Source organism: Amblyraja radiata, chromosome 5, assembly GCF_010909765.2.
Source record: "Amblyraja radiata isolate CabotCenter1 chromosome 5, sAmbRad1.1.pri, whole genome shotgun sequence".
In the NCBI taxonomy this organism is placed as follows: Eukaryota; Metazoa; Chordata; class Chondrichthyes; order Rajiformes; family Rajidae; genus Amblyraja; species Amblyraja radiata.
Window position 1 is genome coordinate 6,248,905 of NC_045960.1, and position 19,961 is coordinate 6,268,865.

The 19,961-nt window shown below is 48.1% G+C and overlaps 1 protein-coding gene across 1 annotated transcript in view; it reads right to left on the bottom strand.

Moving 5' to 3' along the window:
- ppp1cb (protein phosphatase 1 catalytic subunit beta) overlaps positions 1-16,081 on the bottom strand; it is a 131,676-nt gene extending 115,595 nt beyond the window's left edge. Inside the window, exon 1 of the mRNA XM_033020556.1 lies at positions 15,957-16,081. Within this exon, the coding sequence (XP_032876447.1) occupies positions 15,957-16,008 (52 nt within the window). The 5' untranslated portion in view covers positions 16,009-16,081. The remainder of the gene's footprint in view (positions 1-15,956) is intronic.
- Between the last annotated feature and the right edge of the window lie 3,880 nt (positions 16,082-19,961).

The following is a 19,961-nucleotide window of genomic DNA, read 5'->3' on the forward strand; positions in this document are numbered from 1 at the left end:
GCCTTCAACACTGCACATCTCGTCTGTGTATGTGACGAATAAACTTGACTTAACTTGACGAGGACACTAGGCCTAACATTTCTCACCACCTTAGAGTCATAGAGAGATACAGTGTGGAAACAGGCCCTTCGGCCCAACTTACCCACACCGGCCAACATGTCCCAGCTACACTAGTCCCACCTGCCTGCGTTTGGTCCATATCCCTCCAAACCTGTCCTATCCATGTACCTGTCTAACTGCTTCTTAAACATTGGGATAGTCCCAGCCTCAACTACCTCCTCTGCCAGCTTGTTCCATACACCCACCACCATTTATGTGAAAAAGTTACCCCTCAGATTCCTGTTAAATCTTTTCCCCTTCACCTTGAACCTATGTCTTCTGGTCCTTGATTACCCTACTCTGGGCAAGAGACTCTGTGTGTCTACCTGATCTATTCCTCTCATGATTTTATACACCTCTATAAGATCACCCCTCATCCTCCTGCGCTCCAAGGAATAGAGTCCCAGCCTCTCTCTACAACTCAGGTCCTCTAGTCCTGGCAACATCCTCATAATTCCTGGTGAGAATATCACATAATCAAGGGATATTGATCGATGCTGGAATCTTGCATAGAACACTAAGCGTTGGAATAACTCAGCGGGTAAAGCAGCATCAGTGGAGAACATGGACAGGCGACATTTTGGGTTGGGAACCTTTTTAAGACAAGGGATTGGCTTGTGGCTTAAGGGCCTGTCCCACTTACCTGAGTTATTCATGAATTCTCCTGAGTTATTCACGAATTCTCCCGGGTTTTCAAACTCGCACAATGTTCGTAACGAGTCTGTAGGAGTCTGTGGATATATTGTAGCGGCTCGTTATGCCAGCCGTAGGTACTCGGGGCTATTTGTTTTACTCGTGGACATTTTCCATCATGCTGAAAAAACGTCCCAACTTTCCTGATGCCCCGAGTACCTACGGCTGGTATTACGAGCCGCTACGATATATCTACGGACTCCTACGGACTGGCTACGAACATTCTGCGAGTTTGAAAACTCGGGAGAATTTGTGAATAACTCGGGAAAGTGTGACAGGCCGTTTACTCCACTCATCTGCAAAATGATCTACATCTCAAAACAGCCCACGCCTGTATCCACCTATCACTTGCCAGGCTTTGTCCTGCCCACCTCTTCCAACTTTCTTCCCCCTATTGCAATCAGGCTGAAGAAGGGTCCCGACCCAAAACGTCACCTGTCCATTCCCTACAGAGATGCTGCCTGACCCGCTGAGTTACCCCGGCACTTTGTGTTTCTCTTAAGGGTTTGAACAGCTCTCTATCACCTTCGGAAAGGAACCGAGGATGGACAAGAAAATACTTAGTGTGTAGGAAGGAACTGCAGAAGATAGACACTAAAATCTGGAGTAACTCAGCGGGTCAGGCAGCATTTCTGAAGAGAAGGAATGGGTGACGTTTCGGGTCGAGGCTGAAGAAGGGTCTCGACCCAAAACGTCACCCATTCCTTCTCTCCAGAAGAGATGCTGCCTGTCTGTCCCGCAGAGTTAAGGCCCTGTCCCACTGTGCGAGCTAATTCAAGAGTTCTCCCGAGTTTCCCCTGATTCGAACTCGGAGAATTACGGTAATAGCTGCTCGTAGGTACTCTGGGCTCTCGTGGACATTTTGCAACATGTTGAAAAATCTTCACGAGCCTTCACGAACTTACCGCGTTTCCCGAGTACCTGCCGTTAGCGTTACGAGCCGCTAAGAGACGTCCCAAGCTCCGACGAACCCACTACGTACATTCTACGTGCTTTCCACGAGTTTGATTTTTTTTTTTAAACTCGGGAGAGCTCTTGAATTAGCTAATACAGTGGGACAGGGCCTTTACTCCAGCATTTTGTGTCAATCAACGCGAAAATATGATTCTGTTTGCATCATTTGTACCCAGCGATTAAGAGAAGGCTAGCATAAACTCAAAGGCAGCTGGTCAAATGTACAAACGTGACCGAAACAAAGCTGAATTATATTTCCTTTTCCAAATTCCTATTCAAAACAACCCGCCATAGAACAACTCCAGTCAACCTTACAATACAGTGCTGGTGAGTAATGGAAAGATAACGCAACCATGCGCCATGAATTAAACAATATCATCTGTTGTCGGCTAGAAATAGAAAGCAGCAGCAATAAATGAACAGTCAGCTCGGGTGGAATGATTATTATTTTGTATTTTTAAACTGACTCCAGCACCAAACCCAGTTCAACTTAAAATAATGCGATCAATCGCGAGGTTCAAAGAGCAGAGGGCCAACGCTTTGATTTTAGCACGAGCAAACCAAGGGACAACGAGTGCATTAACCACAATAAACTGAACTGACGTGTTCAAGACTAAATCTGCAAACAATGTTTGACATGTTTAGTTTAGTTCAGTTTAGAGATACAGCGCGGAAACAGGCCCTTTCGGCCCACCGGGTCCTTGAAGACCAGCGATCCCCGCACATTATCTGTGGAATTCTCTGCCACAGAGACGGTGGAGGCAGCTTCTCTGGATGCTTTCAAGAGAGAGCTAGATAGGGCTCATTAAAAATAGCGGAGTCAGGGGATATGGGGAGAAGGCAGGAACGGGGTACTGATTGGGGATGCCAACCATTTTAACTTCCCTTCCCATGCCGACCTTTCTGTCCGGGGCCTCCTCCACTGCCCGAGAGAGGTCATACGCAAACTGGAGGAACAGCACCTCATATTCCGCTTGGGCAGTTTACACCTCAATGGTATGAACCATTGAAGTCTGAAGGAGGGCCTCGACCCAAAGGGTCACCCATTCCTTCTCTCCAGAGATGCTGCCTGTCCCGCTGAGTTACTGCAGTATTTTGTACCTATCTTCGGTGTAAACCAGCATCTGTAATTCTTTCCTACGCATAGATTTGTCCAACTTTAGGTAAGCTCTAACAGCACCCCTTTCCCTCCCCTTTCTCCACCACACACCCCCTTCTCCCTCCCCTCTGTACCCAACCTGAACTTGCACCTATTCTCCCTCTCCCTCTCCTCCGACCTTCCTTCCTCTGGCTTCACAATTCACTACTCCTCAATCCACTTGCCTCGCACCTTCTGCTATAACCTCTAGCCTTTGTTCCAACTACTAGCAACCCCCCCCACCCCCCCATCACCTGTGTTCACCTATAACCTTCCACGCTTTCTCCCGCCTCTCCTCTCAGCTTTCTTCCCACCACCCCACACAATCAGTCTGAAGGAGCGACCAGACCCGAAACGTCGCCCATGCATGTTCTCCAGAGATGCTGCCTGACCCGCTGAGTTACTCCAGCACCGTGTGTGTCCAACAGTGGAAAATATCTGCTTATTACAAAACAAGTACAGTACATACCCCTCAGATAGACACAAAATGCTGGAGTAACTCAGCCGCTAAGGCAGCATCTCTGGTATGAACATCAATGTTCATACCGCTGGGGTGTTAACTAGACAAGTGAAATATGAGGTTACGCTGGGGTGCATCTACTGCATCCACTGTTCCAGGTGTCAACATCTCTACATCGGTGAGACCAAGCGCAGGCTCGGCGATCGTTTCGCTGAACACTTCCGCTCAGTCCGTCTTAACCATATAACCATATAACAATTACAGCACGGAAACAGGCCATCTCGACCCTTCTAGTCCGTGCCGAACACGTATTCTCCCCTAGTCCCATATACCTGCGCTCAGACCATAACCCTCCATTCCTTTCCCATCCATATAACTATCCAATTTATTTTTAAATGATAAAAACGAACCTGCCTCCACCACCTTCACTGGAAGCTCATTCCACACAGCTACCACTCTCTGAGTAAAGAAGTTCCCCCTCATGTTACCCCTAAACTTCAGTCCCTTAATTCTCAAGACATGTCCCCTTGTTTGAATCTTCCCTACTCTCAGTGGGAAAAGCTTTTCCACGTCAACTCTGTCTATCCCTCTCATCATTTTAAAAACCTCTATCAAGTCCCCCCTTAACCTTCTGCGCTCCAAAGAATAAAGCCCTAACTTGTTCAACCTTTCTCTGTAACTTAGTTGCTGAAACCCAGGCAACATTCTAGTAAATCTCCTCTGTACTCTCTCTATTTTGTTGACATCCTTCCTATAATTAGGCGACCAAAATTGTACACCATACTCCAGAATTGGCCTCACCAATGCCTTGTACAATTTTAACATTACATCCCAACTTCTATACTCAATGCTCTGATTTATAAAGGCCAGCACACCAAAAGCTTTCTTTACCACCCTATCTACATGAGATTCCACTTTCAGGGAACTGTGCACAGTTATTCCCAGATCCCTCTGTTCACCTACATTCTTCAATTCCCTACCATTTACCATGTACGTCCGATTTTGATTTGTCCTGCCAAGATGTAGCACCTCACACTTATCAGCATTAAACTCCATCTGCCATCTTTCAGCCCACTCTTCCAACTGGCATAAATCTCTCTGTAGACTTAACCTACCTGATCTCCCGGTTGCTCAGCACTTCAACTCCCCCTCCCATTCCCACACTGACCTTTCTGTCCTGGGCCTCCTCCACTGTCAGAGTGAGGCCCAGCGCAAATTGGAGGAGCAGCACCTCATATTTTGCTTGGGTAATTTACACCCCAGCGGTATGAACATTGACTTCTCTAACTTCAGATAGCCCTTGCATTTTCTCTCCATCCCCTTCCCAGTTCTCCCACTAGTCTTTCTGTCTCCGACTACATTCTATCTTTGTCCCGCCCCCTCCCCTGACATAAGTCTGAAGAAGAGTCTCGACCGGAAACTAATTCGAATTTGAAGTTGAACTTCAGACCCGAAACATCACCCATTCCTTCTCTCCGGAGATGCTGCCTCACCCGCTGAGTTACTCCAGCATTTTGTGTCTCTCTGCAGTCCATTCCTGCACATCCCCTTCAGTTCAGCTTTGGATTCATGGAACTAGTCTCACTGAAGGTTGAGAGGACTATTAACTGAAACACAACCTCAGCAGATACCTTAGTGCAGCACTGAGGGAGTTGTGTGCTCCATCATTATCCAACTGGCTGCAAGGCACATTCTGCATTGAAGATGGGGAGTGTTTGAAGTCTTTGAAGTGAAGCAACCAAAGTCAACTAATGAGATGAGGCAGTGCTAGGCACTGACTAAAATGCAAGATGATGTGCGATGAACAACATATTGGAAGGAAAATAAATAGCCATTTTGCTCCTCTGGAGCTTCCTGCCCAACTCTTTGGTTTGGTTTAGAGATACAGCGCGGAAACAGGCCCTTCTGCTCACCGGGTCGGCGCCGACCAACGGCTATTGAGGGAGTGCAGCGTAGGTTTACAAGGTTAATTCCCGGGATGGCGGGACTGTCATATGCTGAGAGAATGGAGCGGCTGGGCTTGTACACTCTGGAATTTAGAAGGATGAGAGGAGATCTCATTGAAACATATAAGATTGTTAAGGGCTTGGACACACTAGAGGCAGGAAACTTGTTCCCGATGTTGGGGGAGTCCAGAACCAGGGGCCACATTTTAAGAGTAAGGAGTAAGCCATTTAGAACGGAGACGAGGAAACATTTTTTCTCACAGAGAGTGGTGAGTCTGTGGAATTCTCTGCCTCAGAGGGCGGTGGAGGCAGGTTCTCTGGATGCTTTCAAGAGAGAGCTAGATAGGGCTCTTAAACTTAGTCTGTTTGGAGCATTGCCGGAAGAATGAGGAAGATTTGGAGAGGATGCAGAAGAGGTCTAGCAGAATGCGGCCTAGATTAGTACGTCGTAGCTACGAGAGGTCGGACAAACTTGAATCGTTTTCGCTGCAACATCGGGGGTTTGAGAAAAGAACTGAGAGAAGTAAATAAAATTACCAGAGGCATAAATAAGGACAGAACTTTCCGTGTGAACGTACAAGGACGAGAGGGCAAATATCGTTCAAGCGGAGGGGCAAAGTTTAAAGGAGATATGCAGCTCAGGCTTTTTCTGGCGGGTGCCTGGGATGGTGGGGAGGACAGATACAACAGTGGCGTTTGAAGTGGTACAGCGTGGAAACAGGCCTTTAGGCCCAACCTGCCAACATGTCCCAGCTACGCTAGTTCTAGCTGCCTGCGTTTGACCTCTATCCCTCTAGACCTCGGGACTAGGGTAGTGGGACACTACTGGCCGGTGTGGATGAGTCGGGCCGATGAGCCTGTTTCCACACTGTATCACTCTATGACTCTAAACCTGTCCTATCCATATATCTGGCTGAATGTTTGTTATATGTTGCAACTGTCCCAGCCTCAACTACCTCCTCTGGCAGCTTGTTCCATACACTCACCACCCTTTGTTAAAATGTTACCCTTCAGATTCCAAAAAAATCTTTCTCCCCTAACCTTCCTCCTTTGTCCTCTGGTCCTCGATTCCCGTCCTCTGGGCAAGAGACTCTGTGCGTCTACCCGATCTATTCCTCTCATGATTTTATACACCTCTATAATATCACCCCTCATCCTCCTGCGCAATGATTATAGTCCTAGCCTGCACAAACTCTCCCTACAGCTCACACCCTCGAGTCCTGGTGATATCCTCGTAAACCTTCTCTGAACCCTTTCCAGCTTGACAACATCTTTCCTATAACATGGTGCTCAGAACTGAACACAATACTCTAAATGCGGTCTGAAGAAAGGTTTCGACCCGAAACGTTGCCCATTTCCTTTGCTCCATAGATGCTACCGCACCCGCTGAGTTTCTCCAGCATTTTTGTCTACCTTCGATTTTCCAGCATCTGCAGTTCCTTCTTAAACACAATACTCTAAATGCGGCCTCACCAACGTCTTGTATAACTGCAACACGGGCGGTCACGGTGGCGCAGCGGTGGAGTTGCGGCCTTACAGCGAATGCAGCGCCGGAGACCCGGGTTCCATCTCGACTACGGGTGCTGTCTGTACGGAGTTTGTACGTTCTCCCCGTGACCTGCGTGGGTTTTCTCCGAAATCTTCGGTTTCCTCCCACACTCCAAAGACGTGCAGGTCTGTAGGTTAATTGGCTTGGTAAATGTAAAAATTGTCCCTAGTGTGTGTAGGATGGTGTTAATGTGCGGGGATCGCTGGTTGGCGCAGACCCGGTGGGCCTGTTTCCACGCTGTATCTCTAAACTAAACATGACCTCCCAACTTCTACTTAAAACTCTGACTGATGAAGGCCAATGTGCCAAAAGCTTTTTTGACCACCCTATTGATCAACCTGTGACGCCACTTTCAAGGAGTGTGGAGGCGTTCAGGGAAGCTCGCGGATATGGAGGGATATGTGGAATATAAAGGGGAACCGGTGGATGTGGTATACTTGGACTTCCAAAAGGCTTTTGACAAGGTGCCACATAAGAGACTATTGCTAAAAATAAAAAATTATGGGATTGGGGGTAATATATTAGCATGGGTAGAGGATTGGCTGACAAATAGGAAGCAGAGAGTGGGGATAAATGGTTCATACTCGGGATGGCAACCGGTAACTAGCGGGGTTCCGCAAGGGTCGGTGCTGGGACCCCAGTTGTTCACAATTTATATAAATGATTTGGAGGAGGGAACCAAGTGTAATATATCAAAATTTGCGGACGATACAAAAATGGGAGGAAAAGTTGGGGATGAGGAGGATAGGAAGAGTCTGCAAAAGGATATAGATAAGCTAGGTGAGTGGGCAACAACTTGGCAGATGAAATTTAATACTAATAAATGTGAAGTCATTCACTTTGGGAAAAAAAATGATAGGGCAAGTTATTTTCTAAATGAGGAGGAGCTGCGTTGTAATGCAACGCAAAGGGATCTAGGGGTATTAGTACATGAATCACTAAAAGTCAGTATGCAGGTGCAGCAAGCAATCAGGAAGGCCAATGGAGTTTTGGCCTTTATTGCTAGGGGGATTGAGTATAAAAACACGGAGGTCTTGCTGCAGCTGTACACAGTATTAGTGAGACCACATTTGGAATACTGTGTACAGTTCTGGGGTCCATACTTAAGGAAGGATGTACTAGCCCTGGAGGCAGTGCAGCGAAGGTTTACAAGATTAATTCCTGCAATGAGGGGATTGACATATGAGGAAAGGTTAAGTAAGCTGGAGCTCTACTCTTTGGAGTTTAGGAGAATGAGAGGCGATCTCATTGAAACATATAAGATCGTGAGGGGCCTTGATCGGGTGGATGCACCGAGGATGTTCCCAATGATCGGGGAAACTAGAACTAGGGGACATAGTTGCAGAATAAGGGGGGGCTCTTTTAAAACTGAGATGAGGAAGAACTTCTTCACCAAGAGGGTGGTTAATTTATGGAATTCACTGCCCCAGGGAGCAGTGGAAGCAGAAACGTTAAATATATTTAAGTCTAAAATAGATGGTTTTTTAGCTGCCGAGGGGATAAGGGGCTACGGGGAGAAGGCAGGGATATGGACCTAGGTATGGTTAGTATAGTAAGACCTGAGTGATCTCCTGGACAAGTGTCGATCGCCTGGATTGGGGTCGGGGAGGAATTTCCCGGATTTTTTTTCCCGAATTGGACCTGGGTTTTTATCCGGTTTTTTGCCTCCCCCAGGAGATCACGCGGTTCTTGGGGTGGAGAGGGGTGATAGCGGTATAAAGGGGAGGGTAGTGTCTTGTGTTTTGTGTCTTGTGTCTACTGTTTGTGGGTAAGTGTGTCTGTTTAGTGTTCAGCCATGAGCGAGTGGCGGTGCGGGCCCGACGGACCTGGTGGTCTACTCTCGCACCTACTTTCTATGTTTCTATGTTTCTATATGTATCACGTGAAGGCACAGATTACTCTCACTTGGCCTCATGTTCAGAGTGGACATTGTGAGCCGACTGGCCCGCTCCTGTTCTGTGCTGCTGATCGTTCGACGAAACTGCCAAAATTGCCACATCCTTCTGAGCCCAACATTAAGAAATCTCATTCATCATTTTCATTCATCAAATCGCACTTGCCAAATCTCATTCATAAACCAATCTTACTGACCAGGTATCGGGGCCGACTTGGGCCAATCGGTGGCACTCACGTCTGCACTGCACAGTTGCCATTTTAAACCCTACAATGGCTATTTTAGTTTTCAACAGCTTCGAAAAGTCTGTCTCCGTTTAACCTTCAAAAAACATTTAACCATCTGCCAGATAATAACAAATTAGGGCAAAATTCACGCTGAGAATTGAACAAGCAGGTCAGCACGGTGGCACAGCGGTAGAGTTGCTGCCTTACAGCGCTGGAGACCCGGGTTCGATCCCGACTACGGGTGTTGTCTGTACGGAGTTTGAACGTTATCCCCGTGACCTCATGGGTTTTCTCCGAGATCTTCGGTTTCCTCCCACACTCCAAAGACATACAGGTGTGTGGGTCAATTGGCTTGAGTTTGTATACTTGGTATAAGTGTAAATTGTCCCCAGTGCGTATAAGCTTGTGTTAATGTGCGGGGATTCGCTGGTCGGTGGGGATTCAGTGGCCCAAAGGGCCTGTGTCTCTAAACTAAACCACAACAGGCCAGTTCTACTGTTCTCATTATGACGGCCATTTTGTACATGGACCATTTGGACACAAAACTGTACATGACCACGAGACAAGTATACAGTGCAAAGGCTGATACTATCATCTCACCACCTACCCGGCTCAGGGAAAAGTTGAACAGAGGCAGAAGCAAGAGAACTATATAATTAAAGTCAACACAAAATGCTGGAGTAACTCAGCGGGACAGGCAGCATCTCCGGAGGGAAGGAATGGGTGACCCTGGTCGAGACCCTCTCCTTCTTTCCCGTCCCGCTGAGTTACTCCAGCACTTTGTGTCTATCTTCAGTGTAACCCAGCATCTGCAGTTCCTTCCCACACATACTGAAATCTATAATTATATGCGTTTTTAAATAAGGCTATTAATTCCAACTAAAGCTCAGCTGATACATCTTTAAACACATGCCATTTTTTATAAACAAGAATAAAAAGTCAAGATTATACAATCCTCGGCAGATTTTTTTCCCCAATACTTTAACAGTGTCAAGGCTTCGGCTGAGAAAGCTACAATCATCGTTCTGTTGAATAAGAACTAAGAATATTTTGAACAATGCTAAATTAACAGTAAGACCTCAGTAATGCCCCCCAGAAATAGCGACAACCATTTTGGCTTCCCATCCACACAATTACAGCAGGATAGTTAGTAAAAAATAGGTACCACTATGGTATATTGTTTATTTTTGTACGCCAGATAGTATTTTACAACATAAGACACAAATTGTTAGAGTAGCTCAGCGGGTCAGGCAACATCTGTGGAGAAAATGGAAATTCAATAGTGATGTTTCAGGTTGGGTCACCTCGTCTGAAGGAAGACCCAAAACGTCATCTATCCATGTTCTCCAGAGATGCTGCTTGATCTGAAGAATCAGTCTGAAGAAGGGTTTCGGCCCGAAACGTTGCCCATTTCCTTCGCTCCATAGATGCTGCTGCACCCGCTGAGTTTCTCCAGCATTTTTGTCTACCTTCGATTTTCCAGCATCTACAGTTCCTTCTTAAACAACATAGATACATAGAAAATAGGTGCAGGAGTAGGCCATTCGGCCCTTCGAGCCTGCACCGCTGCTTGACATGCTGCTTGATCCGCTGAGTTACTCCAGCACTTTAGACTCAGAGTGATACAGTGTGGACCTCTCTGTCCTGGGCCTCCTCCATTGCCAGAGTGAGGCCCAGCGCAAATTGGAGGAACAGCCCCTCATATTTTGTTTGGGTAGTTTACGCTCCAGCGGTATGAACATTGACTTCTCTAATTTTAGATAGCCCGTGCTTTCTCCCTCCTTCCCCTCCCCTTTCCCAGTCTTCCTTTCTTTCCCCCCCACATCAGTCCGAAACGTCACCTATTCCTTCTCTCCACAGACGCTGCCTCACCCTCTGGGTTTCTCCAGCAATTTTTGTCTACCAGTGTGGAAACAGGCCCTTCGGCCCAACTTGCCCACGCCGCCCAACATGTCCCAGTTACATTAGGCCCTTTGTGTCCATCTCCAGAGATGCTGCCCGACCAGCTGAGTTACTCCAGCACTCCGTGCCTTTTGTTGTAAACCGGTTTCTGCACTTCCTTGTTTCTGCAGTTTCCTTTTTGCTTCGAGATATCCCCGCTCTATTTAACCAAATTCGCTTTGGTCAGCATCTCTAAAAATAGCATCAAAAGCAGATTGCCTGCCAAAGAAAAGCAAGATAAGGCTTAGATACTGGGAAGACCTTACATGCGATCCTGTGTAAGCTGATGTCTCCCACAGCCGAGAGAGGGAGGGGGGGGGGGGGGGAGTGGCCTTCATATGCTTGATATTGAAGGCTGAGTCATCTGCTAACCTCTGCTGAAAATGCATCGTGCGCAAGCAGGCATGAAACATTACCGACGGAAAGTTTGTGTGAGGGGAATCTGAAACCACGAGGCCATCCCCTAATATGGCCATGGCTTTCAGAGAGAAAATGGCAGTGCAACCGAATGAGGTATTGTACAAGATAGACACCAGAACCAGGGGCCACACACAGTTTAAGAATAAGGAGTAAGCCATTTAGAACGGAGACGAGGAAACACTTTTTCTCACTGAGAGTGGCGAGTCTGTGGAATTCTCTGCCTCATAGGGCGGTGGAGGCAGGTTCTCTGGATGCTTTCAAGATAGAGCTAGATAGGGCTCTTAAAGATAGCGGAGTCAGGGGATATGGGGAGAAGGCAGGAACGGGGTACTGATTGTGGATGATCAGCCATGATCACATTGAATGGCGGTGCTGGCTCAAAGGGCCGAATGGCCTACTCCTGCACCTATTGTCTATTGTCACAATACGCTGGAGTAACTCAGCAGGACAGGCAGCGACTCTGGATAGAAGGAGTGGGTGAGGTTTTCACACCTTACCCTTCCATACCTCGACACTCTCTCCCCTGACTCTCAGTCTGAAGAAGGGTCTAGTCCCGAAACCTCACCCCTTCCTACTCTCCAGAGATGCTGCTTGTGTCCCGCTGAGTTACTCCAGCATTTTGTGTCAATCTTCGGTGTATAACCAGCACCTGCAGTTTAGTTTTGGAGATACAGGATGGAAACAGGCCCTTCGGCCCACTGAGGCCGTGCCAGCCAGCAATCCCTGCACCGATCAGCGATCACCCACACACATGCTGCACACACCAGGGACAATTTACACTTATACCAAGTATACAAAACCCAAGCCAATTAACCTACAAACCTGCATGTCTTTGGAGTGTGGGAGGAAACCAAAGATCTCGGAGAATGTACAAACTCCGTACAGGCAGCACCCGTCGTCAGGATTGAACCTGGGTCTCCGGCGCTGTGAGGCAGCAACTCTACCCGCTGCACCACCGTGACTGCCCGCTTTCCAACACAAACAATAATAATAATAATATATTTTATTGTAATAGCACATAGGTGCAACGAGATTTGGTATGCAGCTTCCATCTGATGTCATAACTTAACTAAAAATGTAAAAGGCTGCAGCGAATCGTCCGATCAGCTGAGAAGGTTATTGGCTGCAACCTCCCCTCCATTGACGAACTGTACACTGCAAGGGCCAGGAAGCGAGCGGGCAAGATCATCTCTGACCCCTCTCACCCTGGCCACAAACTCTTTGAATCACTTCCCTCTGGAAGGCGACTCCGGACTGTCAAAGCTGCCACAGCCAGACATAAAAACAGTTTTTATCCACGAGTAGTTGCTCTACTCAAAAACCAAAAATCTGTAGCCTCCCTTTGATCTGGTATTTTGTTGGTTCACATGCTTGATCAATGGTGTTTTATCATGAATGTTTTATTATGATTAATGTTTAGTGTTTTCTGAGTCATTCGTAACTGTCACTGTATGTCATGTTGTTACTTGTGGGCGGAGCACCAAGGCAAATTCCTTGTATGTGAATACTTGGCCAATAAACTTACTTACTTAGATACCCAGAGAAACAGGATTTATATTTAAAAAAATAAATAAACAAATAGATAAATAAATACCAGAGGTTTCCTTTCAGGTTTCCTAAGTGGGACAAGGGCATAAGTCTGGAGGTGCGGGCGTGGAAGGCCTTGTAACGTCTGCTGGAAGGTAGGAGTTCAAACAGACTATTGCAAGGGTGTGAGGAGTCTTTGTGGATGCTGACGGCCTTCCTGAGGCACCGTGTGTAGTAGATGCCCTCCAAGGCTGGTAGCTGTGTCACAATGTGGTACTGTACTGGTATTGTATACACACACACACAAATGTGGTTTAAATACCAGAGCAACAGTGCAGCCAAGGGTGACAAATGAATGGTTCCCCCCCGCCCCTCACCACCAGCTCCCAAAAAAAGACAAAATGGGAAAACCACCCAGATATGCAGCAAATCCCGTTACCAAAAGCTTACGCAGTTCCTAAGCCTCCTTGGCCTGCTCTCAATTTTTTTTTAATTCACCCACTGGCATTCCAAAATTCATCGGCTCAGAGGCATGCTAATTGGCAGAAGGTTCAGGGGGAAAATAATTTAAAAAAAACATACGCTTTGCCCGCTGGCCAACAGGAGTCTCGAATCCAATGGCCTCAAAGATATTAGCCGTGAGACGTGCACACTTATTAATGTATTAGTGTGATCAAACTACAAAATGAGGCTGCAATATCAACAAGAATGGCTCTTTTTAAACAGGCTAGAACACAAAGCCGACCCGACCTCCCTATTCTGTAACTTCCCAGGATTCCACGTCCCAAAGGCTAACAATTGCCCTTTTCTTTCACAAAGAGATGAACGCTCTCTTCACATGTTTTTCCCCAAACAGAATCTACTTTCAATCAAAGTGCTCTCAAAAAAACCTTGCAACTTCCAGCACAATAATTACCAAACTCTGGAAACAAGGAACTGCAGATGTTGGTTTACACAAAAGGACAAAGTGCTGGAGTAACTCAGCGGGTCAGGCGGCATCTCTGGAGAATGTGGATAGGTGACGTTTTGAGTCGGGAAACATGAGTATGGAGAGAGGTCTCGACCCGAAACGTCACCCATTCCTTCTCTCCAGAGATGCTGCCTGTCCTGTCCTGCTGAGTTACTCCAGCATTTTGTGTCCATGTAAAGAATTGTAGGTGCTGGTTGATACCAAAGATGGACACCAAGTGCTGGAGTAACTCAGAGGGTCAGGCAGCATCTGTGGAGAACATGGATGGGTGATGTTTCAGGTCGGGGGCCCTTCTTCAGACTGTTCTCCAGAGATGCTGCCTGACCCCCTGCTTTGAGGGAAAAGATTTAATGGGAAGCTGGGGGGTGACTTTTTCATGCAAAGGGTGTGGGTGTGTGGAACAAGCTGCCGGAGGAGGTAGTTGAGGCTGGGACTATCGCAATGTTAAAGAAACAGTTAGACAGGTGCATGGACAAGACAGGTTTGGAGGGATATGGGCCAAATGCAGGCAGGTGGGACTAGTGTAGATGGGGCATGTTGGTTGGTGTGGGCAAATCGGACCGAAGGGCCTGTTTCCACGCTGCAAGACTCTGAAGCAGGGGCTGGACCCGAAAAGTCCTTCTATCCAGAGATGCTGTCTGACTCGCTGAGTTACTCCAGCCTTTTGTGTCTGTCTTGGCTCTACGACCCACTGAGTTATTCCAGGATTTTGTGCCTCATTACCACGCACTATATCTTAAATGCAGTAACGGTGTACATTTTGACAATCAACCTCCCAACACACTTGCTGCAAGAGTTAAGACAGCTTCACTCAAACTGATAATTACGTTGCTGGTAACATAGATGCAGTCTTTACCAACATATAATTCACCAAAGTGTTTCATCTGCCTTCCCCCCACTGAAATATCTCAGCAATAACAACAAAAAATACATTGCCAACTTTTCCAATTCCGAGAATGTGCATTTTTTTACTTTGAAACACAAACGGCATCAAGCCAAGGGCAATCTAGCTGTTAATTGGTGTGGGAGAGTTGGGGGGGGGGGGGGGGACAGAATAAAGAGTCCACAGCATGTCAAGCAGTCCCAAAAAAGGCAGTCTTGAAGAAAGATTCCTTGGAAGGGTTGGACTGGAAAAGAAACCAAAAAAAATTTCCCCACCCGGGGAGTGTGGGAACGAGGGGGAAAGTGTGTGGCGTGGGGTGAGCATGGGGAGTGGGGAAAGCAGGCAGTGGGGAAGGAGGAGAGGAAAAGGGGAGAGGAGAGCGAAGGCGGGAGCAGGAGAGGGAAGGGAGGGGAGGGAGAGGGGAGGGAGGGAGGGGAGGGGGAGGAGGGAAGAGGGAGGAGAAGGGATGGGGAGGGAGAGAGGGAAGGGGACGAGAGGGAAGGGGGTGAGGGGGAAGGGGGTGAGGGGGAAGGGGGGGGGGGTGAGGGAGAGAGAGAGGGAAAGAGAAGGGGGGAGGGAGAGGAGAGGGAAGGGGAGAGAGGGGGGAAGAGAGGGGGGAAGGGGAAGAGAGGGGGGAAGGAGGGAAGAGAGAGGGGGAAGGAAGGGAAGAGAGGGAGGAAGAGGGGAAGAGAGGGGGGAGAGAGGGGGGGGAAGAGAGGGGGGAAGGAGGGAAGAGAGGAGGGAAGGAAGAGGGGAAGAGAGGGGGGAAGAGGAGAAGAGGAGAGGAGAGGGGGAGAGGAGAGGAGAGGGTCTCTACCCGGGGGTTGGAGGGAACCACGGATCCCAGAGGAGGGACCACCCATCCATCTCTCAGTGTCTGTCTCTGTGTCTGTCTCTGTGTCTGTGTCTCCCCCCCCCGGCCTGAAGTGAAGAGAGGAAGAGAGGAGGGGAAGAGAAGCCGACACTCTCCTCCATCTCTACCCCCTTGTCGTCGCCCCCAACACACACACACACATATATATATATATATACCCCCCGGCCCTCTCTGTACCCGGGGTGGAGGAGGAGGGGGAGAGGGAGGGAGTGAGCGGGGCCCAGAGCGGGGCCGCGGCCTTCACTCCCCTCCTGCCCGGGCCCGGGGTGAAGGTAAGACTAGATCTACACACACACTAACACGGGGTGTGTGAGGGAGGGAGGGAGGGTCTCCACCCGCGGCTCCAGCCCCCCCTGTGTCCCCATCACCCCCATCACTCACCCTCCAGCAAGCGGGCGATCAGACTGTCCACATTCAGCTCCCCGTCCGCCATCTTAGCGCCAGTGTACAGACACAGAGAGAGAGAGAGTAACCCTGTGTATACTGGATACAGAGAGAGAGAGAGAGAGAGAGTAACCCTGTGTGTACTGGATACAGAGAGAGAGAGAGAGTAACCCTGTGTGTACTGGATACACAGAGAGAGAGAGAGTAACCCTGTGTATACTGGATACACAGAGAGAGGGAGAGTAACCCTGTGTGTACAGACACAGAGAGAGAGAGAGAGTAACCCTGTGTGTACTGGATACAGAGAGAGAGTAACCCTGTGTGTACTGGAGATAGAGAGAGAGAATGAGAGAGAGTAACCCTGTGTGTACTGGGGTAGAGTGAGAGAGAGAGAGTAACCCTGTGTGTACTGGAGAGAGAGAGAGATAGTGAGTAACCTTGTGTGTACTGGGGGAGTTAGAGAGTAACCCTGTGTGTTCCAGTGCAAACTCCACGCAGACAGCACCCGAGGACAGGATGGACACAGTTTCTGATAATGTTCATAAGGTCATAAGTGATAGGAGCAGAATTCGGCCATTCGGCCCATCAGGTCTACTCTGCCATTAAATCATGGCTGATCTAACTCTCCCTCTCCTGCCTTCTCATAACCCCCTAGCACCCGTACTAATCAAGTATCTATCTCTTCCTTAAAAATATCCACTGATTTGGCCTCCACAGCCTTCTCTGATAAATAATTCCACAGATTCACCACCCTCTGACTAAAGAAATTCCTCCTCATCTCCTTCCTAAAGGAACGTCCTTTAATTCTGAAGCTGTGCCCTCCAGTCCTAGACTCTCCCACTAGTGGAAACATCCTCTCCACATCCACTCTATCCAAGCCTTTCACTATTCTGTATGTTTCAATGAGGTCTTCACTCATCCTTCTAAACTCCAGCGAGTACAGGCCCAGTGCCGACAAACGCTCATCATATGTTAACCCACTCATTCCTGGGATCATTCTGAGGTACCCAGGTACAGTGAAACCCGAAGAAATCTCCAGCGGTCACGGGGAGAACGTACAAATTCGGTACAGAAAGCACCCGTAGTTGGGATTGAACCCGGGTCTCTGGCACTGTGAGGCAGCAACTGTACCGCTGACGCTGTGTTGTACACAAGATTCCAGCATCTGCGGTTCGTTGTGTCTCTCTGATTTATGTAGCAATGTAACGACAAGACACCAAGTTGAGTCACAAAGTGTTGGAGTGACTTGCAGCCGATCAGGCAGGATCTCTGGAGAAAAGGAATGGGTGACGTATCAGGGCGGAACCCTTCTTCAGACTGAGAGTCATGGAGGAGGGAATCTAGAGGGATGTAAAGGTTCAGAACAGATCAGAGCCGGCACCAATTCCTTTCCTCCGGAGATGCTGCCTGATCCTCTGATAGGTGACATTTTGGGTAGAAGCCCTTGTTGAGACTGATTGTGGTAGAACTATTTTGCCAAACACTTGGGCTCGGTCCGCCAAGGCCCACTGGGATCTCGCGGTTACTGAGCAATTTGATCTCCCCTTCCCATTCTCACACTGATCTTTCTGTCCTGGGCCTCCTCCATTGCCAGAGTGGGGCCACACACAAACTGGAGGAACAGCATCTCATATTGGGCTTGGGCAGCTCTGCACCCGCCCTATCCTAGAGTGCACTCATTTATCCCACTCTCACAAGGGGCGGCACAGTGGTGCAGCGGTAGAGTTGCTGCCTCACAGCGCCAGAGACCCGGGTTCGATCCCGACTACGGGTGCTGTCTGTACGGAGTTCGTACTTTTTCCCCGTAACCTGCGTGGGTTTTATCCGGGTGCTCTGGTTTCCTCCCACACACCAAAGATGTACAGGTTTTTAGGTTAATTGGCTTTGGTAAAATTGTTCCTTGTGTGTAGGATAGTGCAAGTTTACAGTGGTTGCTGGTCAGCACGGACATGGTGGGCAGAAGGGCCTGTTTCCGTGCTGTATCACTATAACTAAATTAACTAAGCGGGGAGCGGGTTTCACGCGCTTTTTGTCGAGTTCATTCGAGCGCCACACTTGTGGATGCAACATCATTTATTCAGCTGTCTTACAGACTTGCGTTATTCATTGTTTTACCGTTCGTAATAAAGTTCATTGAATTAACTCATGGTCTTGACTCTGCTAAACTAAACTAAACTAAACTAAACTCAACTCAACTAAACTAAATCAAACTATCCTACTTCGAGTGTAGGTTTTGTTTCTTCAAGTGCTAATCCATGTAGAGAGTCATAGAGAGATACAGTGTGGAAACAGGCCCTTCGGCCCAACTTGCCCACACCGGCCAACAATGTCCCAGCTACACTAGTCCCACCTGCCCGCATTTTGGTCCACATCCCTCTAAACCTGTCCTATCCATGTACCTGTCTAACTGTTTCTTAAACGTTGGGATAGTCCCAGCCTCAACTACCTCCTCTGGCAGCTTGTTCCATACACCCACCACCCTTTGTGTGAAAAAGTTACTCCTCAAATTCTTATTAAATTTTTTCCCTGTCACCTTGAACCTATGTCCTGTGGTCCTCGATTCCCCTACTCTGGGCAAGAGATTCTGTGCATCTACCTGATCTATTCCTCTCTTGTTGCCATAATATGGTACCCTAACAACGATCGCCGTCTCTGTCACCTTTGCGGGGTTTCAATCGGACCCCAGCACACACTGGTTTGAACAGTTTTTCCTCCCTAGAGCTCTATCTAACCCTCTCTTAAATCCATCCAGTGATTTGGCCTCCACTGCCCTCTGTGGCAGGGAATGCCACAAATTCACAACTCTCTGGGTGAAAACGTTTTTTCGCACCTCAGTCTTAAATGGCCTCCCCTTTATTCTAAGACTGTGGCCCCTGGTTCTGGACTTGCCCCACATTGGGAACATTTTTCCTGCATCTAGCTTGTCCAGTCCTTTTATAATTTTAAATGTTTCTATAAGAAAGCCCCTCATCCTTCTAAACTCCAGTGAATACAAGCCTAGTCTTTTCAATCTATACAAATAAAAACATTTCTTCCATCGAACGTGTCCAAAGACAGGCGGCTCGATTTGTTACTAACACCTATGAGAGAGAAGCGAGTGTCACCAAACATCTGAATTCTCTGGGGTGGAACCCTCTCCAAGACCGACGTGAAGCTCACCGTTTGACCTGTTTTTACAAAATGTTAAATGGTCAGCTCGACATAGACTTCAAGACCTACACCAAACCCAAACCAATTAGGAGCAGACGAGGGCATTCGATCCAATTTGTGATCCCAGCTACAAAGACAGATGTGTACAGCAATTCGTTCTTCCCCCGCACAATTAAAGCATGGAATAATCTCCACCCAACTATAGTTACCCAACCAGATGCAACTAAATTTAAAGTAGCTCTTTCTTCCCAATAACCCTTTCTGGCTTAAGCCCTCCCTTCACCACCTCCAGTTTAAATTCCATTTGGAATATTTTGGAGGACCAAGAAACCAAGAACCAAGAACCAAGCCTAGTTTTTTCAATCTAAAATTAAAGACTAGGCTTTAAATTAACCCAAATTAAACAGCCCCAGCCTAATTCCATTTCGAACCAACGCACCCCAGAGTTACCCAGTTATGTTAGATATCTTTAAACCTGGTTTAAACCGCACATATTTTAATGCAAGAGGCCAGACGGGCAAGGCGGATGAGCTTAGGGCAGGGGTTGGCAACCTACGGCCTTCGGGCCGCATCCGGCCCTTAACCCAAAATCGTCCGGCCCGCAGGTGTATTTTTTTTCAATTAGTTTTGGCTACCTGGGAACTGCAGCCAGTCCTAGGGCACGCAGGCGACCTGGGCGCTACAGCCAGCCCCGGGGCAAGCGAGCCGACCTGGGCGATACAGCCAGCCCCGGGGCACGCAGGCGACCTGGGCGCTACAGCCAGCCCCGGGGCAAGCGAGCCGACCTGGGAACTGCAGAAAACTAATTGAAAAACACATCAAAACTAATGCGAAAAACAACACCAAGTGTCA